Raw genomic sequence first — 26220 nt, 5'->3', positions numbered from 1 at the left:
ACCTCGACCAAGAAGCAATGATGTTACCTTCAGAGAGACAAAGTTCATAGTCCCTTACCCGAATTACTCTTCTGTTCAGTTCAGTCCAGTCGCTCAGTCGAAACGGCCTCTTTGCGACCTCATAGATTCAGCATGCACAATTAAACTCTAATCTCAGTACACTGGAACTTCAGAGATGTTTTTCAAATTTTGTTTCCTCTGCTGCCCCCTCGTGGTATAGACAGATGGCTGCACTCAAGTATAGTGGTGGCCACAGCAGCGGCTGTAAAAGGAATTCTTTTGTTGTTGCTTAATCACTAAATTGTATCTGACTCTTTTGAGAGCCCATAGACTACAGCCAACTAGTACCCCCGTCCATGGGATTTCCTGGGCAAGAATACTGGAGTGGGTTGCCATTTTCTTCTCCAGGATATCTTTGTGACCCAGGGATCAAACCTGCATCTCCTGCCTTGCAGGCAGATTCTTTACCGTTGAGCCACCAGGGAAGCCCAAAAGAATTCTTAACCATTTACGTATCATGAAGCTAACTTAAACAAATGACCCCATTCTTTCTTTACAGCAAAATGGTAGAGTCACATATTAGGAAATGAATTGCTGAAATGACATTAATGACATAGAGAATGTGAAGGAATTCTGAGTGGTGTACATTTTTATATGAATAAAATGCTTTCTTATTATATAATTATTTTTATTTGATAACTGGTGAATCATTGTTCATAATTTGAATCCAGTCTTATTTGACCCAAATAAAAAAGTTCTCCCATTTTATGGATGAGGTAGACTGAGGTAGAGGAGTCAAGCAGTTTGCTAAAGTTCCCTGCTAGTCTGACTTTTGACACTGCACTCCATAGCACTGAATACAGCAACATGAGGCATATCACAAACCTTCCAGGGCCTTGTAGATGTCAGGAGGTTCTCCTCCTACCCCTGTCTGTGAATCACTAAAACAGCCTGAGTTCTAAAAATAAGATGCCTATCTTACCTGCCTATCTCTTTCTGCTTCCACTGCACGTATATATACAATGGTTCACTTTCAAGGCAGTGTTCTTCTTAGCAAAGTGATTTGTCTATTGTCACTTTGGACCTGAACTACTCAACGACCAGCGACAGTGATTTTATTAGCTACAGACTAAATCTCCGGTGTTCACTTTCTCATTCTGGTAGTGGCAGAACACTGCTATAATCTGTCAATTTGTTTTTGATAGGGTATAGTTATGAAGGGTCAAAGTGGAACAAAGGAAAACACACTCTCTCATCATTCATACTGTCTTGTACAAGTCAATCTCTCTGGAACTAATTTCCCTTCCAAAAGATAGAGAGGCTGATCAACTTAGTGCTTAAACTGTCCTGAGTCACAGACCCTTTGAAGGGCCATTCTGGGAAAAGTTATCTTGAGGAAATATCCAGAGACTGTGCAAACATACCCACACAGGCCCATGTACCTCAGAGGCTGTGTATTATGGTAGACCAAATGTTGGCCTTCTGAACATGTTCACATCCTAAGCCCTGGAATTTGTGAATCTTGCTTGATACTTTGCATGGCAAAAGAGACACCACAGATGTCATCAAGTTAAGGATCTTGAGACAGGGATATTGTACTGGAATATCTCGGTGGACTCACTGTAATCACAGGGGTTCTTGTAAGAGGAAGAACCAAAGTCACAGAAAAGACCAAGTGGCAGTGAAACAGGAGGGTTGTGAGCACCAGAGTCATGTCTGAGAAATCAGCCACAGTTGGGTTAATTTAAAGATGAAGGGGACCCTGAGCCAAGGGTGCAGGCAGCTTTTAGAAGCTGGGAAGGCTGGGAAATGGATTCTTCCCAGAACCCCTAGAAGGAACACAGTCCTGCTGATACCTTGATTGCAGCCCATTGAGACCTGTGTCTGACCTGTGTTTGACAGTAAGAAATATATACCGTTCTCACAGTCCTCACATTTGCATTGTTTTAAGCCACCAAGTTCGTGGTAATTGGCTACAGTGGAGATAGGAAACAAACACACATATCAATACATTTCAGGAGTTTATGACCCCACAAGCCTGTCACGAGTGACAGGCTTTGGATAAGGCCTCTTCAAGGTACTTAATAGCATAAGTATTTATGCATTAATACTCTGCCCTAGGGAACCACTGCTCTAGGAAAACAAATATATTTATAATATAAAAATATAAAATATTCTAAAGGTGTTCTAAAGTGCTGAAAGAACAGCTGAATATGCATTTTATGTTTCTATAGATGTTTCAATCCAAACAAATAAAAATAGTTAAATTACATTTGTCTTGTGTCTTTGCCAGTTAATGACATCGACAGAACCATATGTTATACTCTGTGACATATTGTGGATATAATCCAGCATTTGAAATGTAGGAAAACAAATGCCAAAGGGAAAAAAACTAATCCTGATCCATGGGGTGTTTTATTTATTATTTAAATTTCATAAATTAAGAATAGTTGGCTAGTAAATTCAAGCTTGCCATTCTTTTCCTTGGAGATAACTTGAATTTGAGAAAGCTGCTTTTGAGAAAGAGTATAACATACAGTTCTGATGATGTCAAGCATCTTTACTCCATTAATGATTTAATGGATCCTAAGAGTACTGGGAGAAAGGCCTTTATTTTTCAGGGAAGATAAAGCGAAAAGCAAAAACCATCCAAGTTATTACGGGCAGAGTTAGAATAATAAAACGGAGTAAGTAGGCAGTTCTGTGCTGCCTGTGGTCAGCAAGCTCTGCGTTTGAGCTCATTCTTGGAGATTTTCTGGGGCCCTACCGCTTGGGCTGGTTTCTTGATTTCTGTGCGATCCCCGACCCTCTTCCCAGAGCTTGGGGTGCCGGGGGTATTTCGACCAGAGGTGCCAGCTTCCGGCTACAGCGTCCGAGTTGGCCGTGACGGCGGCCCCTCTGTTCGTGCGCAGCACTGCGGACGCTCAGGGTGGACTGCGTGCCTGCGGCCCGCCTCTGACCAGGCAGTGGGTGAGAGTGGGCGCGTGGGTGGGTGAGGGTGGGCGCCTGGGTCGATGGTTGGGGGCGGCTGCAACAAGTACTCAGACGCCCTTCCAATCGCTGTCCTCTCTGGCTGTGACGGGGTGATGACGCTGTGCTCTGCTGGGTGGGTCAACTCCTTCCTTGCATGCAAAAGGGACCCTTGTTCTGGCTCAGCTGCAGTTTCCGGTCTGGTCCTCCCAGCTGGTGTCGATGTGTGGAAGACGGGGTGCATCCGACTCCAAAACAGATCCCAGACTAGGGATGCAGTGATTATGGCCCAAAGAAATCAAGACATTTCTGGAAGATGGTAAATGTAACGTGACTGGAAAACAAATGGTCATTCACATTTTCCTGCATATCCTGAGTAAGAATTGTATTTGTGGATATCATCTAAAGGTACATTCTTCAAGAAAATCTTCGGAAGCCAGTGTTCAGGAGCAGCACCATGATGATGGAGTTATGAGTAATGATGTCACCAGCGAAATGGTAATAGAATACTGCAGAGGCAAGAACGGTATTGTTTTGATAGAAATTACAAAGAGCCACGGTATTGACAATAGTAACAGCACTGCTATGTTTTAGAAAGTCATGTGGGAGATATAGAAATTAGATGGAACCAGCTTATCTGACAAGAAAGAACAGGAAGAGATGGGTGTTCAACCTGAGCAGGAAGGGATGGTGCATGGACACTGATTAAACAGTAAACTAATGTGTAGGTGTCTCTATTATTCTACATCAGTTAACCACTGGATCTTACATGAGCTCATGAATTTTTAAAATACATCTTTTAATGTCATTACTTATTGTATCGCCAAGGACCCCACAGAAATGTTTGCCCAGCACTTTGCACAAACTTAGGGGCATCCCTGGCCCAACCTTCACTATATTTTCTTTCAGGAAGCCAAAAACGTAATCTGACTTAAATTTTAGCCTTCCACTTTAACCTCCAAGTTTGTTTTCCCTCCATACATTTAAAAAATCATATTGCATCTCACTAACCCTATCTTCTTCCACACCTCCTTTGCTCCTTTATTTTCTTCCTTCTCCACTCAGTCCCTTTCAAATCCACAGCAAAGTGCATATACCCGTGAATGCATATGTGCGTGTGGGACAGAGAGAACAGGGAGGAAGAGTAAGAGAAGGAGAAAAAAAGAGAACAAGTGATCGAAAGGGTCCTTACGAGGTAGAGAAAAGGAACATGTACAGATGCTGCTTCTTGGAAACAGCATACGTCATCCTTATGTGCAAGGTAATGTTGGAAGTGCAGCCCACTTAAAACTCACATTGTCCCCACTTTGTTGTTCTCCAGAATGGAGGCCCCCATCTTGTTATTTGGTTCAAGAATATTAGTGTCAAGGGTGTCAGGAGTGTAACAACTCCACCCACAGATACCACTCTTGCGGCCATGACACCTTGGGTCAGAGATGTTAAGCACTAACTTTGAAGTCTGATTTCACGCAATTATCTTCAGTATATACATGATCTTGAGGAACCATAGTTTCTTACACATAGAAAGCATCACAAAGATAATTTTTGGCCAACAGCCCCATTTCACAGATGGGGAAGCTGAGACCCAGAGAAGGACGGGTCTTATCCAAACACATATAGTAATTCAATTGTAAAGAAGGGCTATAGTTTTATAACTCCTTGGTTCAGTGCTTTTAGAACCATACCATGTTATCATTGCATAGGATTCACTCCTTCAGAGACTATATATATTTTTTGAGTGCCTATTGTGTGTCAGGCACTACCCTATATCATAAAGTACAACAGTATCTAAAATCACTGACCCTAAGGAATTTACATTCTAACAGAGAGAATAAACATAATACACAGTGTAATTTTAAAGTGTCATGAGAAAAATAAAATAGGGTAAAGGGAATCAATAGTGGCTGTAATTTTAAGTACAGTGGTTCAGGTAGCCTCATTGAAAAGTTATATGTGAAGAAGATTCCAAGGAGATGAGAGAGTAGACTACGTGGGCATGGGAGGAAGAGCATTCCAGATAGAGCGAACAGGAAGTCCCTTTGCAGGAGGACAGCCTGTCTTGCATATTTGAGGAACAGCAAGGAGGCTATCGAGGCTGAAGCACAGAACAGGTGACAGAGTAATAGGAGGTAAGGTCAGAGAAATTGAGAGGTGCAGGTGATGGTCAGGGAGCCGCTTGTACTGTCAACACACGGGCCTTTAATCTGAGATGGGGAGGGAGCAGTCAGGAGCAAAGAGTAACATAACCTGATTTACATTGTAACAGATCACTCTGGTCCCTTTATGTTAAGTCAGTCAGGAAGATTAATTAGGCTGGAAGTGATTCAGAGATTCACTACCATTCAGAGGAACTCTCAGAATCAGAATTGCATATGGTGTTTGCATTTATGAGGGTATCGAGTCTTTGAAACACCAGACTAAATGAAACATTAGCCACATGAACTGTTTGAGAATTAAGATTAACCTTTAAATAGGGAATTCTCAATTCTGCACCTCTGAGAAAAGTGAGATGGCCTAAAAAACTCATAAGCACAGAAAAGCAAAAATCAACTTCAAAACACATTTTGAAGACTGCTAATATTGGGAAGTAGCAACTGTGACTTTGCATTATTTGCAGAAAAAAACACAAATGATACAATGAATCTCTCACGGACATTTTTCTTTAGCAATAAAGATTAACAGAGAAGAGAGAAAATAGAACTGCTTCAGAGGAATATATACATATTTCTATATATTTCTAATTACTAATGCTGATAACCTATTTGAAAATTTGCAGTGTGCTTTCACATACACTGTTTCATGTTATTCGAATGATCTTAAAAAGTTTATATAACCTGTAAAGATTAGTGCTAAGGCTGGGATTCCCACTTCTGGCTTCAGATCCCGTGATGCTTGGTTCCACTATATCGTTTACCTGTCTGCAGAGCTTGAAACACACTTATCCTGTAACATCTTTAACTACAAATTAAAAATGAGACACTGAAAGAAAGCCAGTTTGTCTCATAAAAATCACCCACTTTTAGGTGGGTGTTTTGTGAAGTGTCTGTGTCAAAAGGAAATTAGAAATCAACCAAAAATGCTTAATGATGCCCAAATAGGTGACACAAAGATTTGGAAGTGAGTTCTCTTGCTTACATTAGCACTGGAAGTTATCTTTAGTACTAAAAATTAAAGAATCACTCGAGCATCCTGAAATATGAAGGTTTTACAGTAAATATACAACAGATTTGAAAATGATGTTTTACCAAAAATTCTGTTAATAAAAAAGTAAAGGAGATAAAGGGGCGCTTCATTTACAAGATTAAAACTTGTAACCAACCTTCTTTTCCTAATATAAAGCTTAAATTGGTTGCTTCACTGCATCTATTTTACCTGTGTTTTGATTATCATTTAGGAAATTAAAAAATTTTTTACTTGGTGTTTTTCTTTGATCCATGGATTAAAGCTGCTATCAACTTCCTTGCCAAACTCATTCTGTCTTCCTCATTTGTCATTTTGGTCAAAAGAACTTCATCTTTCCAGTTGTTCTTGCCAAATATCACCCCTTACTCATCCTTTTCTTACAATCCATATCAAATCCTGACACCTTCAAAATATATCCAGAATCTGTTTGGTCCTATAGCTTTCGTCCAAATCATCATCTTTGTTTAGATTATTGCCATGGCCTAACTGGTCTTGCCTGGAAAATCCCACTGATGGAGGAGCCTGGTAGGCTGCAGTCCATGGGGTCTCTGAGAGTCGGACACGACTCAGTGACTTCACTTTCACTTTTCACTTTCATGCATTGGAGAAGGAAATGGCAACCCACTCCAGTGTTCTTGCCTGGAGAATCCCAGGGACAGGGGAGCCCGGTGGGCTGCCGTCTATGGGGTCGCACAGAGTTGTTCGTGACTGAAGCAACTTAGCAGCAGCAACTGGTCTCCACACTTTCAGACTTTGTCCCTCTTCCACCTAAATCCTCCAATGATCCTATAGGACCTGCAAACTCCCACACCAGTTCACCATGCACCAGCCACACTGGCTTCCAAAATAACAAGCAGGCTCTCACCTTAGGATCTTAGCACTGGCTCTCCCCTTTGCACAGAACCTTCTCCTCCAGTAACAAATCCCTGATTTCCCTAAACCGAGGATATCCAGAAGCACCCTGTATCATGTATTTCATGTGATTCTTACCATCCTCAGAAAAGTTTCCATTTTCAATGCCCTGCTGCGGCTGCTAAGTCGCTTCAGTCGGGTCCGACCCTGTGCGACCCCATAGACAGCAGCCCACCAGGCTCCCCGTTCCCTGGGATTCTCCCCTAATAACTCTTAATACCGAAGACATGGAATCAGTACCAAAGTGAATATGTTCATTTTCACATATCCTTCTGCTAAGTAAGCAGTGCGTGTCCGTCGCTCAGTCATGTCCGACTCTTTCCTACCCCATGGACTCTTGCCTGCCAGGCTTCTCTGTCCATGGAATTCTCCAGGCAAGAATACTGGAGTGGGTTGCCAAGGAGGCAATAAGTCCCAACAGAATATCAGATACCTTCTGGTCCATGGGACATCATCCTTTTAGCAAGAGAAAACTTCAGAGCCTTTATCTCTAAGCTTTAACACAAAAACAAAAAGAAAAATACAGACGAATATGAAAAATCTTTTAATGTTCTTATATTTTTCTGCATTAAAAAACTAAAAATCTTCCTTTATTATACACATAAATGGATCTTTAGCTTTCATTTCATAAAAGTACCATGTTTGGCCATAGTTTGTGCCGTTACAGTTTTTTTTTCTTTTTTTTTTTTTAAAAACTCTTTGTAACTGCTGTGATGAACTGGAAGATAAGAGACGTATATGTATTAAGTACTATTACTTCTTCAGTTTCATCCTTCCAAATCAAAGGTTTTGAGTGTTCTTCGGAGACAATACTTACCGAAACTGTTACAGAAACTTACCCCCCTTTCATCAGTTCAGAAATACGCGATCTCAGAATATTTAGATCTACATCTTGCCGCGTTCATTTTACAAATTCAGATGATCTCAGGACTTTCACTTGCTTTCTCCCCCAGATCCACTCTGACTCGTTACTCGGAGGTTGGGCCGAGCTTTCTGGACCCGTCTGATGCACTACGAGAGCTGTTCCTCTGCCCACTGGATTCTACAGTCTTGTGGGATGCCCAGAACTTGGAGGTTCCAGAAACGTAGACATCTCCTGGGACACGCCATTAGTCAGCACTAGGACGTGGGCATCCGCCCTGTGGACGCTGCCACGGGGTCGCAACCCGGAGACCCGAAGCGATCAAGTGCAGGGACGCCCGCAGCGTCCCGCCTCCAGCTAGACAGTCCCTCCCGGGTACCCGAGGCTGGCCTTAAGACCAGACTAGTAGAGCGAGGATGCGGCGCTGAGGGCCTTCTCTTGTTCCGGCTCTGCAAAACCCGGTAACCAATCCTTAGGTGTCTGTGGCAAATGCCAGACCAGGTGTTTTCCCCATCCCAGCAAGTCCCGAGCGGGCGTGGGACAGTCAGCCCAACGGCCAGGCCCGACGAGTCGAACGTGGAACTAGGGAGCAGACGGAGGCCGGCGCGGGGCTGTTGATCAGCAGGCCCGCCTGGTTGTGGGCCCCAGGCCTTTCTGCCTGGGACTCTGCGCCTGCGCCCGCCCGGCCGCTGCCTGCTCTCCCGGCGCGGCCGAGGTCCAGGCTGCAGCACGCCGCCTGGGTCTCTGGGCGATCCATGGGCTGCAGCGAGGGCCGCGATGACAGATTACGGCGAGGAGCAGCGCAACGAGCTGGAGGCTCTGGAGTCCATCTACCCTGACTCCTTCACAGGTGACTTCCGCGGCCACGGGCCGGCAGCTCCCCGAGGTGGAGTGGGACGGGCCGCCGCCTCCACGGCCCTCGACATCCCCCGCCAGGATGGAGAAGGGAGCAGCCAGGCCGCGTGGCCACCTCGCTCGCCACTCTCACCTCTAGCTCTTTTGCAGTGATCGGGCATTTACTAGTAACTCTACGGCTGTTCTGTCTTCTCCGCTAATTCCTTGAAATCTGAAAGTCCGGGCGAGGTCCCTGGAGTGGCAGGCCTGGAATTCAGTCGGGTGCACTTTGGTTCTGTGTCGCGGCAGTCCATGGAGTGGCAAAGAGTCGGACACGACTGAGCGACTGAACGGACCTGAACTAACAGGAGCGCGAGGTTTAGTGAAATACACGAATGAAGGTGCTCCAAGTGGGAGTAGTCTTTCCAGAGCCGCAGAAGTGTCAGTTTTCACATTTTCACCATTATTCAGGCTGTTTTTTTTTCTCATATTTGCTGTTTTAAAATTTGTGGGATTCAGAATTCTCAAAGTTACCCAGGATCAGTTTTGAGAGTAGTCTTGTCCCTGAAGTTTGTCGTTTTTCTCTTCTCTCTCTCTCTCTCTCTCTTTTTTTTTTTATGTTCTGACATTCTGCAGATTGCCCAATGAATGAGTTGGCTCAAATTTCAGGTCCACTGTAAGATCACAGGTAGTTAGACTTGTAGTAGGATGTTAGACGTCATCTAGGAGAAGGAAATGGCAACCCACTCCAGTGTTCTTGCCTGGAGAATCCCAGGGACGGAGGAGCCTAGTGGGCTGCCGTCTATGGGGTCGCACAGAGTCGGACACGGCTGAAGCGACTTAGCAGCAGCAGCAGCCTGGCTTCCTCTTGCTAGAAGCAAGGTAGTGGAGGCTCAAGAAAGGCAAGCGGTTGGCTCTGGGTTGGCCAGCAAGTTAGTAGCAGGACTGGTAATAAGAGTTCGGTTCCACTCCAGCTGGTATGACGGGGAGCAGAAGGTTACTTGGTAAGCTGGGCTAATGTAAAATGGTAATGAGAAGTTCATTAGGTATATTTTCAAGGAAGAGAATTCTTCTGTAGTAAACCATCCTTCTGATGATTCTGAAAATGCTGCAAGATAAGCATATCAGTATGGCTTCTCTCACTTGACACTCAGGTTTTGAGAGGTGGTCTAATAAAGCCAATATGAGCAAGTATAGCCTAGGTTTGTGGGACTTACCTTCCTTACCCCGTCCTTTGAGTGTCGTCCATCACTGACTGTCAGAATTCAGTGTAAGGTAATGTTATTTTAACTCATAAACCGCAACACCTCTCCCTTGTCATTGTTTAGCTTAGTTTTCTTAGCTCTACCCTTTGATCACTGCTTGCAATGGTAGCAAATTTTGTTCTGCTTTGCCAACAGGCTTATGTCTCTCAGCTATCCCTGTATAGTTCCAGTCCTGTTCATGTTCTCTCTCACCAGCAGTTCAGCTGTGCTGTGAGGATGTTAAGGGGATGAGTGAAGAGGGGTTTGAGAGTGTCATTAACTGGGTGAGTGTGTATGGAGTCTGGCTCCCTTCTGTATCCTTGCTTATGTATCAATGTCTAAATAAAACAGAATATAGGGTCAGTTGCTGGATATACTCTTAATCATGACATTTGGTCCTTTCTGATACATTGGAAATGGGACAGGCATGAGCACAACATAGGCAGACTTAAGAAAGCACAAGATGTGCTCTTCTCATTTCTTTGAACATTAAGATTTGCTCATTAAATATTGTGCTTATAAACATTTGTAAAAGTGATACATTTTAACCCTAAAATAATTGGATGGTTCTTTCAAATTGTACTAGGGGCTGATATAGTTGGGTATGTGAAATTCTTGTCAGATGCAAAAGTGCTTGAGAATTCTGAGCCAAGTTAATAAAAGAAAATTTGTGAATCTTGGACGCCTCAAGTATTCTGCAGTATCAGCTGAGCCCTTCTGTCTCTTAATTCCTATCAGCACCCCTACAGTTGTATTAAATAAGTTAAAATGAGCTGTCCTGATTTATAGTTATTTAGGAACTTTGGTCAACTTCTGTATGAAATCTCAAGGCAAAGGCAAGCGGACTTTGGAGTCATTTATTTCTGTGTTTGGTCTTTTGGAATCTTTTTGAGGATTTGCAAGGTGTACTATTTTTTATAGCTTTCTTATGTGTTGATGATTTCATACTTTAGTATTTTCATACCTAGTTTAAGAAAGAGAGCTTGTTTGTATTAGTTTGCCAAGGAACAATAATTGGTGGTTTTCAAATCTCATTTTGAATTTCATTGAATATTAGACTTGGTAAGTGCTCAATGCTGTTGATGAAGTAAGTGTGTATGTATATATATAATTTTTAAAATAAATGATAGAGTGCTGACAGAGAAGCCTTTGTTAAGTACATCATGGCCCCCTTGTGGAGGCTGAAGAGGCACTGTTCATCCAGCCATAGACCTAGGCACATAGACCTAACCTGACTTGAGAACTGATTTCCTGGCTATTTGCAGAGAACTTTTGGCCCAATGTTGCATTTTGTTGTGAATTCTAACAGATCATAATACAGTTTCTTCTTTGTGTCCATTCTGTAACTTGATTGCACGCTAACCCAATCCTCCTAACAACTAGTCTTCTAAAATATACAGGGAGGCTCCTGATGCCACATTCTCCTTCAGCAGTGCTTCACTTGATAAGATCCTGCTAAGATAGTTGAATTTGGTTATTTCCATTTCTGTATCAAAGTCCCTGGCTATATATGGTAAGTGTGGATCAAATTGGTTAGCTTCAGGCTAGCCAAAAGTCAGGTTCCCTTGATTCTGTTCGACCTTACAAAGAGGTGTACGTAATCCTGTATTTGCTTGTGTTAGTACCTCTGAGTTAACAGCCATGAGCTTAACAGAATTGCATTTAGACACGGGGCAGAAGTCATCTTGTGAAAGCAGTTTTTCTAGGACAGTTGCTCTCTAAGACCCACAGGGACTTCCTTTAATGTGGGCTGATCTGGTTTTTTGTGGAAAACCTGTCATTTGTGTGTCCCTGTGGTGTCCCTTTCAGCTACTACCTCCATTTTCTCTGCTTTTGACAAAATTCTTAGTTTTGTCTGGTTTATCATCATCTGCCGCTCTATCACCTAAAACTTCTCCTGCCCCTCCACTGGTTCCTTGAACAGCGCCCAACAACTTTATTCTTTTTTTCAAAAGGATTTTGATCCACTCAGAGTGGTGGATACCTGGTCTCTTTGTTGTTGTTTTTCAGTCGCTAAGTCATGTCTGACTCTTTGTGACTCTGACTCTTTGTGGCCAGGCCTCCCTGTCCCTTGCTATCTCCCGGAGTTTGCCCAAGTTCAAGTCCATTGCATCGGTGATACCATTCAGCCTTCTCATCCTCTGTCACCCTCTTCTCCTCCTGCCGTCAATCTTTCCCAGCATCAAGGTCTTTTCCAATGAGTCAGCTCTTCACATCAGGTGGCCACAGTATTGGAACTTCAGCTTCCACATCAGTCCTTCCAATGAATATTTGGGGTTGATTTCCTTTAGGATTGACTGGTCTCTTTAGTGAAAGCTAATCTTTCCTCAACTTGCCTCAGCTCACAGTATGGTAGTAATGCATTGGAAAGTTTCCCTATTTTAGTAACCTCCAAGCTTTGGAATATTATCCCTTTTCAATTTTCTGTTTTTTTTTTTTTTTTTTAAATTAGGTTTAGCTATGACAGAAAACCCCAAATAGCTGGTTTTAGAAAGGTAAAAGTTTATTACTCTTGCACATAAATGAGACTTGTGTAGCTCTAGTTCAAGATCTCTTCAGGGACCCAGGCTTCTTCCTAGTTCTCTGTCATCCCTAAGATGTAGTCTCACCCTCATGGTGAGGATGGCAGCATTCCTTTTCCAGGCAGTAGGATAGATAAAGGAATGAGGGGAGGGGGGAAAAAGAAGTAAAAGACAGCAGTTCCTTAAGGAAATTTCCTCAAAAACTATCAAAGGACTTACTTCCTTCTATCCCATTGGCTGTAACTCAGTCATTTGGTGAGACCCAACTGGAGGGAGGCTGGCAATGACAGTTTTTATTCTGGATGGGCAGTACACTCAGTTAAAAATGGTGTAACTGAAAGAAGGGGAGAGTGGCTATTGCAGGAATTAGCATTGTTCTCCAGAATCTTTGTTCCTGATTCACCATTTTTTCTCTGTGGCAATTTGGTGCAGTGGGTATCAGCTCTCTGTCCTTGGACAAATCATATAACCTCTCTAAGCCTTCGCTTCCTTATCTGTTTAATAAGGAATAATGTAAGTGTGAAAGAGTTAGTCGCTCAGTTGTGTCCGACTCTTTGCAACCCCATGGACTGTATCCCACCAGGCTCCTCTGTCTGTGGAATTCTCCAGGCAAAAATACTGGAGTGGGTAGCTCTTCTCTCCTCCAGGGGACCTTCCACCAGGGGGCTTCCCAGATGGTGCAGTGGTGAAGAATCCATCTGCCAGTGTAGGAGATGAAGGAGACTCGGGTTTGCTCCCTGGATCAGCAAGATCCCTTGGAGGAGGAGATGTGAACCCACTCTAGTATTCTCGCATGGAGAATCCCATAGACAGAAGAGCCTGGTGGGCTACAGTCCACGGGGTCGAAAAGCCCTGGACACAACTGAACATGAACACTAATACTAGTGTGGATACTTCATAACTGTTAAACAAATATAAGATACTGTTTCCTGGAAATTTTCCATCTTAGTTGCTGCTGCTTCTGATACTTTTGATGGCTTCATAACTCCTGTCTTTATCAACAGACAGTTTTGATTTCTATTTCCTCTAACTGCATGGGGTGATAGTCACAGCTTGGAAATGCCATCTTTAAAATTTTCGCCTCTTTCCATCCCTAAACTTTGTAGCCCTGCAGTTCTTTCTTTTCCAGGCTTTTACTGGACATGGGTCTCATCACAAATGCTCATGGATAGGTAGTTTATCAGCTTTTATCTTGTTCGTCTTGGTCAGGCAGTTCAGTGATGTTCTTGCTAGCATTCCCCTGTCTTCATGTGCCAAATGGTTTCCTCACTTACCAGATATTTACTGTAGGTACTGTTAGGAGCTCAGTCTCTTGGGCAAAGACATCACATAAGTAATTTATAACACAATGGGATGATTCTTTCATGGAGGTGTGTACAGAATGCAGAGGGAACCGAGGGAGAGGGGACTGCGTTGTTCTGGAGAGCTGAGGGGTCATGTGGAGTTATGTAAACGAGACTGAGGAGGGGGCACACGTGCAGACTTGTGACTGTGAGAGCCGTGTGTGCAAAGGACAGGTAGTTGGGTCTAGCTAGAATGTAAAGTGAGAGACACAGCAAATGAGGCCCGACACGTATGCAGGGGCCAGATCACTGAGGGCCTTGTGAGGGATTTAGGTATGCGCTTACAGGCTCCTTCTCCACGACCCTCACCGTAGCTCCTCAGACACACATGGCTCATGGGAGGCACTGCCTTGTCAGACCTGCATCCGTCGGCACTGAGGCTTCTCTTGAGGGCCGACCTGTCATGACTACTTTCCTTTCGGTCTCTGGAACCATTTCCTCTTCTTGCTTTTGTTCCCCAAGTTTAGGACTCCTTACACAGCTGATCCTGGCCCTTATTTTTCTCCCTCTGTGTTCTCTCTGGTGATTTCATTTAGTCAAATGGCTTTCCCTGTTACCTCTCTGTGGATGATCCCAAATTAAATTCCAGCCCAACTTTCTTCAGCGTCATTTGCCCGTTTCTGATTACTTGATATCTCCAGCTGAAAGTACCCTGTGTCCTTCCAATACGTCTGGTCTTTCATTTCTAGTCCTGTTTTTGTTCATGGTCCTGCCTGCAGATTCAGGGTGTCACCCATCACCGTCTTCGATTTCTTCCTGTTCCCTGTTTGCATTGCTACCAGCCTGGTTCAGAACCTCATTAACTTTGCTGAGACAGTTTCCGCGGCTGTCTAGTTTCATCCTGCCTCTAGTCTTGTTTTTCTCCTCTGTTTTATGCACCATTGCTAGATTTATCTTCTGTGTTTAGAAATAGAATTCTGACCTTATTACTACCGCTAAAAAAGCTATCACTATCTACACTAAACTTTCAGCTGTTTATTTTCAGCCTGTTTTATTCACCACATACATCCACCAGTGGAATAATTTCTAATTCCTTGTGTGTTCCTTAAGCTCTCTTACCATTATACCCTTGCTGCCACGTTACTCTAACCTGCATTCCTTTTTTCCATCTCTACTTACAGAGTATGCTTTAATCCACCACCTAGCTCCAATGACTTCCCTGGAATGTCTCAGCTGGAATTTTGTTTTTTTAGATGAAATTCTATACAGTTTTAGTCCTGCCAGTTACTAGTTGTATAGCTTTGGGCACATTATTTAAAAGCTTTTTTATCCTTGTTTCCACATCTATAAAATGCCAATGATACTGTATTTAATTGATTCTAAGACATCTTAACATTTAAACATCTTTGAAGTCTGAATTTGTCGTACAGTTGACTACATATCATAGTTTAGTTGGCAGTCCCTTTTTTCTTTCTTAGTGGTACGTAAAGTAGGGTGAATCATATACTTGATGGCATCTTAAATTTGGTAGAATCTGATGATAGTATAAAATCACCATTTTGGTGTGAGAAATAAAGGGTCTCTGTGTAAATGCATAGAAGAGCGCAAGTGCAAAGTAATGCTCAATAAATGTTAGCTGCTATTGGGTATAGTTCCCCTGAATTACAGCCTCACTGAACCCTTATTTCTGTAGTTGCAGATTTTATATCTCATGACATGTAAATGCTAAAAGTCGGTTATGAAAAAAATGGGAATGAAATACATCTAATATATTTTACACACATTTGTTAGGAAAAAGAGGTAGGGCCATTGTATTATAAAAGCTTTACTACTATAATTGCCTTTTAGGGACTTTTTCAACATAGGCTGGACAGCCTGAGACCTATTATAATGTACGTCCAGTGAGTCTTTTTTCCTTTCTGACAAACCCTCTCTACTAGTCATAGGTGTTAATCTTTCCTTCAGGTCAATTAGAATGAGGGCATATGTCTTGAAAATTTTATTGATAGTGAATATTTATGAAGACTTCAGAAGTTACTGAGTAGGAAAGCTGAGTCCTTTTCATGGTGACGTCTTCAGGGAGCCCCTTGTCAGAAAGAGGCTGCTGAGCTGTTACCAACCTTGGTAGGGTAGGGGTTAGTGCTTCCCAGGCCTGAAGTGAAGTGCAGACTTTTGTGGGCTGAGCAGTAGTCAAGGGTGGCTTGAATTTTCCTTCTTTAGTTTTCTGATGGTTCCGAATATGAGTTTTATTTGTTATTGTCTTTCTCCTTTTATTGTTTAGATCTTTCATTGAGCCAGAATTTATTGAGTTTCTAGATACTGCCTGGCACTGGTCCAACAGTTCTCCAAGTTCTTACAGTATTCTTGTGGGGGAATAGATCATAAACAGATAAATAGTATCAGACAGACATCAGGCAGTAAAATAGCATATAAAGCTTTCTTACTTACGTAAATGCTGATTGACATGTCTTGCTTAAAAAATTGGAAGTAATTTGATATTTGAATTCATGGATAATTTTGTAATTCCATGAAAGATGGTAGGTTTCAATAATTTGGGAAAGAACAAAGTTTTTAGAGACAATGTGGGAGAAAGATAGCTAGAAGATACAAACTCTTACAAATTGATATTTACTGACAGTCGTAGAGATTCTGAATTGTATTTCAAAATATATACGTAGAAAAATTAGTGATAATACTGAGTATTTATGACTGGGTAGGTTCTGATGAGAAACATCAAACTTTTCTTTTGCCATTTCATTTGGAAATTTTTTAGAATGTGACTTTCCATGTGTGGGTGGAAATTTTGAATTAAAACATAAATTACTTAATTGATAAAACTCCAAGAGAGTATCTGTTACAGGTATTTTTTTCTCAGATTAAAGAAAACCCTAGATTTAAATAGAAATTGATGGACGTTTTATCATCTGAACTGTTACTATTAAGTCTGTATTTGTGGAAATGGAAATACAGGCTAGGGATCAGTTTCCAGAACTGGGAATTGGTATTTTGCTAATAAGGAAAAGCACGTGCCTTATGTTAATAACTTAACCTCTGTGTATATTTTCTTGCAGTATTATCAGAAAATCCACCCAGCTTCACCATTACTGTGACATCTGAGGCTGGAGAAAATGATGAAAGTAAGTCTAATTAAAAACACTTCTGGGTTTTCTGCACTTCTCTCAGGGATTTTATTCCTTCAGCAGCCATTTAGCAGGCCATTGCATGTGTGCAGGTGCTGAGGTTCTGTTAAGAATTTAGTATGATTGTTAACATGTTTCTAACCAGTATTTACTATGTAATAATGACTTCTGGAGAAACAGAGAGGAAGTCAAGGAGATTTTCTGGCAGAAAAAGCTTAATTTTTAAAAGTGAAACAGAAATGTTAACAATATAGCGGGTAGAGAAAGGGGAGGAAATTTTTGTCAATAAGACTTTCTACAAGCATAATGCAGTGCTTGTGTGGTTTTCCGTGGCATGCCATCGACTTTTTCCTCACTGGATATTTAGATTGTTTACTAGACATTTGCTGTTATAAACTGGGCTGGATAAATACCTACCTATGTTTTACCTCTTTTTAGATTGGGTAGTATACTGTTATTAAATAAGTGTATACATAAAGCCAGATAAAAACCGATATTATATAACTGGTAAACTAAGACAAATGTACAAATTGAAATAAGGGAGCTATAAAACTAATAAGATTAAATTAATTTGGCACATGTTGGGAGAGGCCTATCTTAAGTTTATTTCTGCTTTGGTCAAGTTCAATTAATATTGTAATTTGATAAAAATGTTATATAAGGTGGCATTAACCCTGAGAATTTTTTTTTTCCTGTTAAGCTAGTCAGCTAAAATTCTGTCATGAGTAGTCAGTTAAAACAATTTTAGTGGTATCACTAGATAATTCTAAATCTGTCTTATAGAATTGAAAATGAGGTTAATACTGATATTACTGAAATCTGAAATAAAGAGATATTGGATACAGTTATTAACATATTTATGTAGATGGATTTTATTTATATGTATAAAGTCTCAATTACACATGAGGATCCTTTGACATTTTGTTTAAAAGACTGTATGCATAGAGAGATACTTTAAAGTATCCTTTTAATAGTACTTTTAAGATACTTTAAAGATACCAAAATGGTAACAGTGGTCTCTTTCTGGGGATGAGATCATTATTGATTTTGTTTTTCCTTTAATATATTGCTAAATTTTATGTAATGAATTTCTGTTACATCATATAGTAGAATCAGTAAATTAAAAAGAAAACTTGTGCTAGCAATAAAATTTAGAAACATGTTAATTAAAAAGCAAGAAAAATGCCAAAAGACACTATATATTTCTTACCTAACATTCAATCTTATATCTTATATCTGTTGATTCATAAAATTCTTTGTTGACATCATATACCAAAATACCAAGCCAGCAGATTTTGAGGTGTTTGGTTTTTTTTTCCATTCCCATGGAGAGAAATCTAGATCTTAGTTTAAATCATCAAAAGCAGGAGGTTTTAATCATTAAAATATGAGTTACAGGAAAGGCAAAATGGAGACAAAGGGTCATGTTGACAAATAGGTTTTAACAAAAAATATTTAGCACTACTGCTCTGTATTAGATTGCCTGGCAAAACTGAGATTTCATCAGACTGGGTAGCAGAGAGATACTTCCCACTTATGTCCCTTTAAGAATGTCACACCTGTGCCAATGTCCTATCTGTGAACTGGCACAGGCCAAAGACTGGGGGAGAATGTCAGTGAGTCAGGTTAAAAGTTTCTCAGACAACCTCTCAAGCTCTCCAGTTTACACCCGTGTCCTTTAGCAGTCCCTCAGCAATGCTCTGCTGGCATTGTGCAGGTAGAAGTATGGACTCGGGAGCTAGAGTCAGATCTTCTGCACTGGACGCCGGCTCTGGGAGAGGCCTGGAAATGAGCCTAAGTTGGTACTTTTTCTGTGTCGTATTCAGTGCCTTCCGTTCATCTTAAGCAGGGTTTTAGAAGGAGTGTCTTCTTCATCCTCTTTCTCTGACATGCCGTAAGATGAAATACTCATAAGCAGCAGATGTATTTCATGTCAGATGTGATCTCTGGTATTCCTGTGATTTGTTTTTACCTGTAATTGTGGTACATGTTATGTATGTTAATGATTATCTGGTCTCATAGTAACCTTTTTTTCCTTTTGTAGGAGAATCTTTTGTGCTACTTTTCATTGACACATTGTAAATTAATTACTAATTCAACAAAGATTTTGACCTCTTTCTACATTTGAAGGTATTTGTATTAATCTCTTCTCTTATGTCTTTAGCTGTCCAGACAACCCTCAAGTTTACATACAGTGAAAAATACCCAGATGAAGCTCCCCTTTATGAAATATTCGCCCAGTTAAATCTAGAAGATAATGATGTAGCAGACATTTTAAAATTGTTAGCGTTACAGGTAAGGAAATAACATGTTTTATAATGGTATTATTTTATTGGCCTTAAATATTATACATTAATCTTGAGTTAGAAAGTTAAATATGTATAATGAGTGTACTGAACAAGCAGAATTCATGATGTATGTGTATACACACACACACATTCACAAAGCATCTTTATTATTGTTCCCTCCTGTACCTTTAAAATTTGAATAAGAAAAGTTCTCCCTATACCCTTGTTTGAAACTCAGCCCTGTGACTTTTAGGTGATAAAAAGTTCAATTAGGTACAGTAAGTTATAACACAATCATAATTTGGTTTTCAGAATATCTAGTCCCATGCACACTTAAAAATCCCAATTTAAAAAAAAGTAAAGCTCCTAAACCCTCTGATCTGTTGCAGTCTAGTTACCTGCAATTTGGTGAGAGGAGTGGTGATTGATTTTTTTCTTTCCTATCTCTCCTGCTCTCTAAACTTATGAACAGCAATAATGGTTTATGACCCTTCCAAGAGCAGGTGTTTGCTTGGAAGAAAAAATGGGTATTGGAAAGTTCTTACCTGGCTAGTTCTCTGATGGGTCAGGCTAGTTACAGTCTAGGCGTGGTGGATATTTAAAGCTCTCTTTTACTTGGGTAGAGTTTTCATGGATTCATCACAGTAGAGAGTAGGGAGGGCAAATAAAATCTTCCTCCACCATCGTAAAAGCAGAAGTCCTAGTTTTGTTTGTTTTTCTAAGGAGAACTGACAGAAAACGTCTCCACTGTAAATATGACTGGTATGTTTCAAGAACTGTGCGTGCTCTCAGTGTTGACATTTTAAAAATATCTGGAACTGTTAGAGAATGAGGAGTGAAAGAAGATATATCAAACATTAATTTATGCTGATTCTAGGTCCTGTTCACTTCATTACCCGGAATGAAGTCATATTATTTCTATATCATTTAGTTTAAAGTGCTTCATTTGGAAACACTGTAGAAAGCCTGGAACAATATACTGTATTCAGTCACTCATGTATTAATATAAGTTTCTTAATCTGAGTGATTTTTGTTAATATGCATTTTATATTTTATTTATATTCAAACTCCTTTCTTTTAAAAGTGAAGTTTTGATTTCTGATACTTACCTGAGATCAGAGGTATTTAGGGCATATTTGTATCTTTTTTCTTAGTTGTATTAGTTTTTAGTTATCAAAATAATTTATATTACAAAAAAACTCAGAAAATACAGAAGACAATGAAGAAGAAAATAAAGGTTATTCTTAATCTTACCAGTTAGGTATAACTGCTTATTAACACTTGGTGTGAATTCAGAAAACTTTTTCCTGCAGTAGCTAGCAGTGTCTAGCCTGTTATCATCATTTTAGTTCTTTGGGGATATTTTGAGAGCTGTGACACGAACCTGAATTTTGAAGAAAAAAGGATTTCTAACATAATAACAATGTAGATACTTTTATGATTTATCTTTATGTATTTTTTTTTCTTTTTGTAATGATTTAAAGCTATAATGATGAATATATGCTGGAGAACTGAAGTTGTTAGCTACTGTAGAAAAAGGTTTTCTGATTCTACCTACATATATGATTATTACATAGAATCTATTGAAACACCTGTTTTCAGTTGGATATAGCAAATTATAAGACTTTTAAGATCTAAGATGTCGTATATGGGCTTCCCTGCTGGCTCAGCTGGTAAAGAATCCGCCTGCAGTGGGAAACCTGGGTTGGAAAAATTCCCTGGGGAAGGAAAGGGCTACCCACTCCGGTATTCTTGCCTGAAGAATTCCAAGGGCTGTATAGTCCATGGGGTCACAAAGAGTTGGACACAACTGAGCGACTTTCACTTCACTTCGCTTTATATATAGACACACAAACACACACACACATCAGTTCAGTTGCTCAGTTATGTCCAACTCTTTGCGACCCCAGGGGCTGCAGCACGCCAGGCTTCCCTGTTCGTCAGCTACTCCCAGAGCTTGCTCAGACTCATGCCCATTGAGTTGGTGATGCCATCCAACCATCTCATCCTCTGTTGTAAATGATCCAAGAGTCTGAACTTATGGTGTAACTGAATTAGTGATCATATTATAAATGTATGAGTGTAGTGATTATACTAAAACACCTCCCGCCTACCACTGGTTAGTTGTTTTTATTTTTCTGAGAATTATGTTTCTAACTACACTTTTTTTCTTTTTTGGTTACATAGGCAGAAGAAAACCTTGGAATGGTGATGATCTTCACCTTAGTGACAGCTGTGCAAGAAAAATTAAATGAAATAGTAGATCAAATAAAAACTAGACGAGAAGAAGAAAAGAAACAAAAAGAAAAAGAAGCAGAAGAAGCTGAAAAGGTATATTTAAAAGTCGTATTTTCTTTCATTATTCTTTAAATTTGTCATTTGGGTTTTTTTTTTTGTTTTGGAAATTTCAGTAATTTTGAGAGGAAATCACAAAAATAAGCACAAGTGAAATTTAATAAAGCTTCACTAAATAAAATTTTAGAAGGGCCCTCATTTACTTGGTGGGACTCACACAATAATGATCAGTCAGTTGGTTAAAGGTTAATAAAGTGCATGCAGGTAAAATCAAGAAATATAAATTACTTCACTTACAGTATAAAGTTTAGAAATATAAAGCTCCTGTCAGAATAATTTAAATATTTATTGAATTTAAAGAAAACCTTAGATTCTAAAATGAAGTAAAAAAAAGTAAGCAGGGATGTCAGCATTATGAATTGATGTATATTTAAACATATTATATATTGACAGTAGCAACTTTCTTCTTAATTGTGAATAACAATGGAAACACCTCACATGTTATCTTTGTTTTTTTGTAATAATATAAAAACAGACTTTTCTAGAGTAAATTGCCAAAACCAATGAGAGTAGCCAGTGCAGATAGAAATCAGACTAAATATTATGGACTTGAAACCATTTTTCTCTTTGATTCCTCTCAGGGCCTGTGTTCATTAGTCTAGAAGTTCATTAGGCTTTATTTTCTAACTGTTGTTTCATTTATCTGGTGACGTGTTTTTTTCTTTCCTAAGCAATTATTCCATGGTACTCCTGTTACAATTGAGAATTTCTTAAATTGGAAGGCCAAGTTTGATGCAGAACTCTTGGAAATTAAAAAGAAACGGATGAAGGAAGAAGAGCAAGCAGGAAAAAATAAATTAAGCGGTATGACACCACCTCCCACCCAATATCCTGTTCCCTTTAAGCCCTCCTATATTACTTCTTGTATAGCAAGCGGATCATTTGGATAGATTTCTGTAAGAAAATAATATACTTAGGCATATAGGGCAAAAAGAGAGTGTTATCTCCATATGATGATGTTTCTTCACACATAATTATCATTAATTTTTATGGCTTATCTTTCATCTATTGCAATGGATAGATCTTCAGATATAGCTGCAAGACTTTTAGGATCACAAGGCTTAAGAGTGGTGGAATCAAACCCATTTGTTTTTTCAAACTAGGCTTTCACTTGTTCCATTTTAATGCCGATACATTTCATATGCCTCTTAGCTGCTTACTGAGCTCATACATTTATTGAAATTCATAGAAAAATGGGTTTTCAGATTTTTTTATATCTTTAACTTTTTAAAATTATTATACCTTTTAAAGGGTTATAGGGAAGATAGAGAAAAACTATGCCATTCTAATTAAATATGTTTATTTCTTTTAGGGAGACAACTATTTGAAACAGATCATAATCTCGACACATCTGATATCCAGTTCTTGGAAGATGGTAAGATAATACTAGAATTCCATATGTACATAATATGCTGTTTTTAATATTAAACCATGAAAATCATCAGTTCAGTTCAGTTCAGTCGCTCAGTCGTGTCCGACTCTTTGTGACACCATGAATCGCAGCACACCAGGCCTCCCTGTCCATCACCAACTCCTGGAGTTCACTCAGACTCACGTCCATCAAGTCCGTGATGCCATCCAGCCATCTCATCCTCTGTCGTCCCCTTCTCCTCCTGCCCCCAATCCCTCCCAGCATCAGAGTCTTTTCCAATGAGTCAGCTCTTCGCATGAGGTGGCCAAAGTACTGGAGTTTCAGCTTTAGCATCATTCCTTCCAAAGAAATCCCAGAGAATTGGACTCCTGATCTCCTGATCTCCTTGAGAATGGACTGGTTGGATCTCCTTGAGAATGGACTGGTTGGATCTCCTTGCAGTCCAAAGGACTCTCAAGAGTCTTCTCCAACACCACAGTTCAAAGCATCAATTCTTCAGCATAGCGATAACTTAATGTAAATTTTTCCTCCCAAGGCTCTAAAAAAACACACTTTGAAGAATAAATTCTAATGTTTGATTAGGTTATACATTGAACTATGGCAGTGTATTTTTTAAAAGTTTTGTGATAAGGAAAATCAAAGATAGCAGTAGGTAAACAATATGATCACCTTTGCCTCTAACACTTGGTAAACCAGGTCACTGTGACTCAGATCACCTGCTTTCCTCAAAGTTATAGTATCAGGAATCTATGGGAACTGTAATCTATGGTCTGTCATGGAGCTTTATGAAAACTGCAAACCTGGAATTAACCAAGAGTCTTATATTTCACACCACTCTTACTGTCTTTGGAGCATCTAGTCCCTTGTGCTTTCCTTCTCTTTTTTGTCCTAACCCTTATCCTCTTGCTGTCTTCATCTGTTCATTTCCATCCACCAACAAATATGGCGGCTCAGACGGTAAAGCGTCTGCCTACAATGCAGGAGACCCGGCTTCGATTCCTGGCTTGGGAAGATTCCCTGGAGAAGGAAATGGCAACCCACGCCAGTATTCTTGCTTAGAAAATCCCATGGATGGAGGAGCCTGGTGGGCTGCAGTCCATGGGGTTGCAAAGAGTTGGACACGACTGAGTGACTTCACTTCACTTCACTTTCAGTATAAGCTTGGCACTGTCCTGGGCACTGAGGATAGAGCAGAGAACACTGCAGATAAGTCCCTTGCCCTCACGGAGCTGGAGGCCAGTGAGTGTCTCTTAAATGTAGAGCTCCTTACGCAGTCACCCTCTCGTAGCTCCCCGAGTTCTGTACTCCATCATCCTGTGTCATGCCTATCCTGCCTGTGGGATCCTCTAGCCTCAGGCCTTTTGACCTTTATTCCTGGACTACCTTTTGGAGAAGGGAAGAAGGTTAAGTATCAAACGTCTTTTTAAAAAAAGTTTTACTGTCTTTACTCATTTTTGACTCCTTTTCCTGTTTGGTGGATCGAGTATCTCTTTATAGCCAATAATTTATCAAAAGTGCTCTGTTGATTCTGTCGCTGCAGTATCTTTTCGACTCTTTCCTCGTGATTTGAAAATTTGTTATTTTTCAGCTGGACTTTAGTAGTAGCTTCATTCTTTCCCTGCCTCAGTCTCTTCCTCTAGTGCCCTTACCTGCCTTGTAGCTACCACCTCTGAGGCAGGATTTCTAAAACCCAGGTTTAATCATGCCGTTTCTTCCCTTAAAATCCTCTGGTGGTTCTCTGCTGCTTAGAGGAAGGGGTTGACCTGCTTTGGTCCTTCGATTTGGCCTTCATCTGTGTTATTTTCAGAGGTTTTTCTTCATGAATCTTGTGTTCCAATTAGAAGGATTCAAGGTCTTAAATTTTTTTCTCTGCTTTTGCATAATGTTCTACCTAGAATCGCTTCATCCTGGCTCCTTTTCTTCTGGGTAGTTTCAAATTTATCATGAAGATATTTCAGTTGTCCTCTGCTCTGTGAAGGCTTCACTACTTCCTCTCCCAGGCCTAGTCAATTACTCTTTGGCCTGAGCATACCAAATTGTATTTTATTACTGACCTGCTCTTAGGTTTCATGAAGCAGGGTTTCTTCTCACTGAGTTGAATGTCAGTGGACTAGAGTCTGAGAGGGAAAGAAGGTGAACAATGTTCGGTGATTTAAGAGTACTGTAATATCCTACTTCTGTGTACTACAGACAGACTGAAGAATGAAGCTATTTCATGCAAAGCCTAAGTATTGCTTCCTGTAGGGCTTAGACGTTTGGAATCTTGGAAAGGCATACCACTAGTTACAGGGGAGCTGGATGAGAGTGAAGAGCAAAATAAATTTATCAGCTGATTATATGTATAGTTGAGCTTTAATGATGTACATACATATCTCCAGTACGGAAAGAGATGAACTCTTGGTACAGGTCTCTTGGTCAGTGATAATCAACTTTGTATCATCGTTGTCTCCAGCTTACAACATGCCAGATCATAAATAATTCATTCCAGGAAGGGCTTTTTGGTAGTTGGGTCTTTTTAGACTATGAACTGGAAGCCTGAAGATGCTCTTAAGATGTGTGCGTTTCTGTTGACCAGTGCAGATCATGGCTGGTGTGATTTGCAGTAGGAGTTCAGGATTTCGTCACGTGTGCTACAGCTGCATGTTTAGGAAGACTGTTTGGCCCTGCCAGTGGGTTGTAGCTTTTATTTCTGAGTATAGGACTAAAGGGGAAATCTTCTGTCTTTTGCAGCTGGAAACAACGTGGAGGTAGATGAGTCTTTGTTCCAGGAAATGGATGATTTGGAGCTGGAGGACGATGACGATGATCCAGACTACAATCCTGCTGACCGGGAGAGTGACTTGACCGACTGATGGACTCTTCCTGTCTGCAGAGAGGCTTGACTGCCACAGCATCTGTGGCTATGCTGAGAGGGTGTTGATTTTCCTTTCTTTTTTCTAAGAAAAAATAATTTTCAGGAGAATATTCTTCTGATGGCTTTCATCATTGAACTTAATAAATTGATCTTAAAAATTTCAAATATTAAAATGTTCACTTCCTCTTATTGATGGGAAGAAGGTCATATGTTTATAAAGCCATTTAGCGTTGGAAAGCGATGCTGCCGAAAACACCCAGGCTGGAAGATGTGCCATTGCTGAACACAAGTGTGGGTTTATGTACAAGGAGTTGGAGTAGGAATTTCTACGTGGAGACAGTGGTGACTTTCGAACTCTAAGGGTTTTCATTCATATAAAATATCAGAAGACTGAGTGAGCA

The 26220-nt window shown here is 40.4% G+C and overlaps 2 protein-coding genes across 6 annotated transcripts in view; one reads left to right on the top strand and one right to left on the bottom strand.

Annotated features, from left to right (window-relative positions):
• Nucleotides 1-8320, bottom strand: part of TRAPPC3L (trafficking protein particle complex subunit 3L) — a 67859-nt gene extending 59539 nt beyond the window's left edge. Inside the window, exons 1-2 of one of the 4 annotated variants that reach the window (XM_042253286.1) lie at nucleotides 7499-8320; nucleotides 59-3479 (exon numbers count right to left, since the gene is read on the bottom strand). The gene's annotated coding sequence lies outside the window, so the exon portion shown is untranslated. The remainder of the gene's footprint in view (nucleotides 1-58; nucleotides 3480-7498) is intronic. The other 3 variants (XM_042253287.1, XM_042253288.1, XM_012182541.4) reach the window with 3 other exon arrangements.
• Nucleotides 8321-8607: 287 nt separating this feature from the next.
• Nucleotides 8608-25984, top strand: RWDD1 (RWD domain containing 1). 2 transcript variants are annotated; one of them, XM_042253285.1, is made up of 8 exons: nucleotides 8608-8777; nucleotides 10162-10289; nucleotides 16882-16947; nucleotides 19115-19245; nucleotides 21426-21569; nucleotides 22265-22397; nucleotides 22906-22968; nucleotides 25696-25984. In XM_042253285.1, the coding sequence occupies exons 5-8, from the start codon at nucleotides 21444-21446 to the stop codon at nucleotides 25815-25817; spliced, it is 444 nt and encodes a 147-aa protein (XP_042109219.1). In that variant the 5' UTR covers nucleotides 8608-8777; nucleotides 10162-10289; nucleotides 16882-16947; nucleotides 19115-19245; nucleotides 21426-21443; the 3' UTR covers nucleotides 25818-25984. The 2 variants fall into 2 exon arrangements, with proteins under 2 accessions (XP_042109219.1, XP_027828151.1); XM_027972350.2 differs by lacking the exon at nucleotides 10162-10289.
• Nucleotides 25985-26220: the final 236 nt, after the last annotated feature.

The sequence above is a fragment of the Ovis aries genome, chromosome 8 (assembly GCF_016772045.2).
Source record: "Ovis aries strain OAR_USU_Benz2616 breed Rambouillet chromosome 8, ARS-UI_Ramb_v3.0, whole genome shotgun sequence".
Classification (NCBI taxonomy): Eukaryota; Metazoa; Chordata; class Mammalia; order Artiodactyla; family Bovidae; genus Ovis; species Ovis aries.
This window is presented reverse-complemented; position numbering and strand designations above follow the sequence as displayed.

What these genes read in the sequence shown, in the direction of transcription:
- RWDD1 (XM_027972350.2), top strand. Translation starts at nt 8,705, where the DNA reads ATGACAGATTACGGCGAGGAGCAGCGCAACGAGCTGGAGGCTCTGGAG. An exon ending in TAAAATTGTTAGCGTTACAG is followed by an intron (nt 19,246 to 21,425) that starts GTAAGGAAATAA and finishes TTGGTTACATAG; the next exon opens with GCAGAAGAAAACCTTGGAAT. An exon ending in AAGCAGAAGAAGCTGAAAAG is followed by an intron (nt 21,570 to 22,264) that starts GTATATTTAAAA and finishes TTCTTTCCTAAG; the next exon opens with CAATTATTCCATGGTACTCC.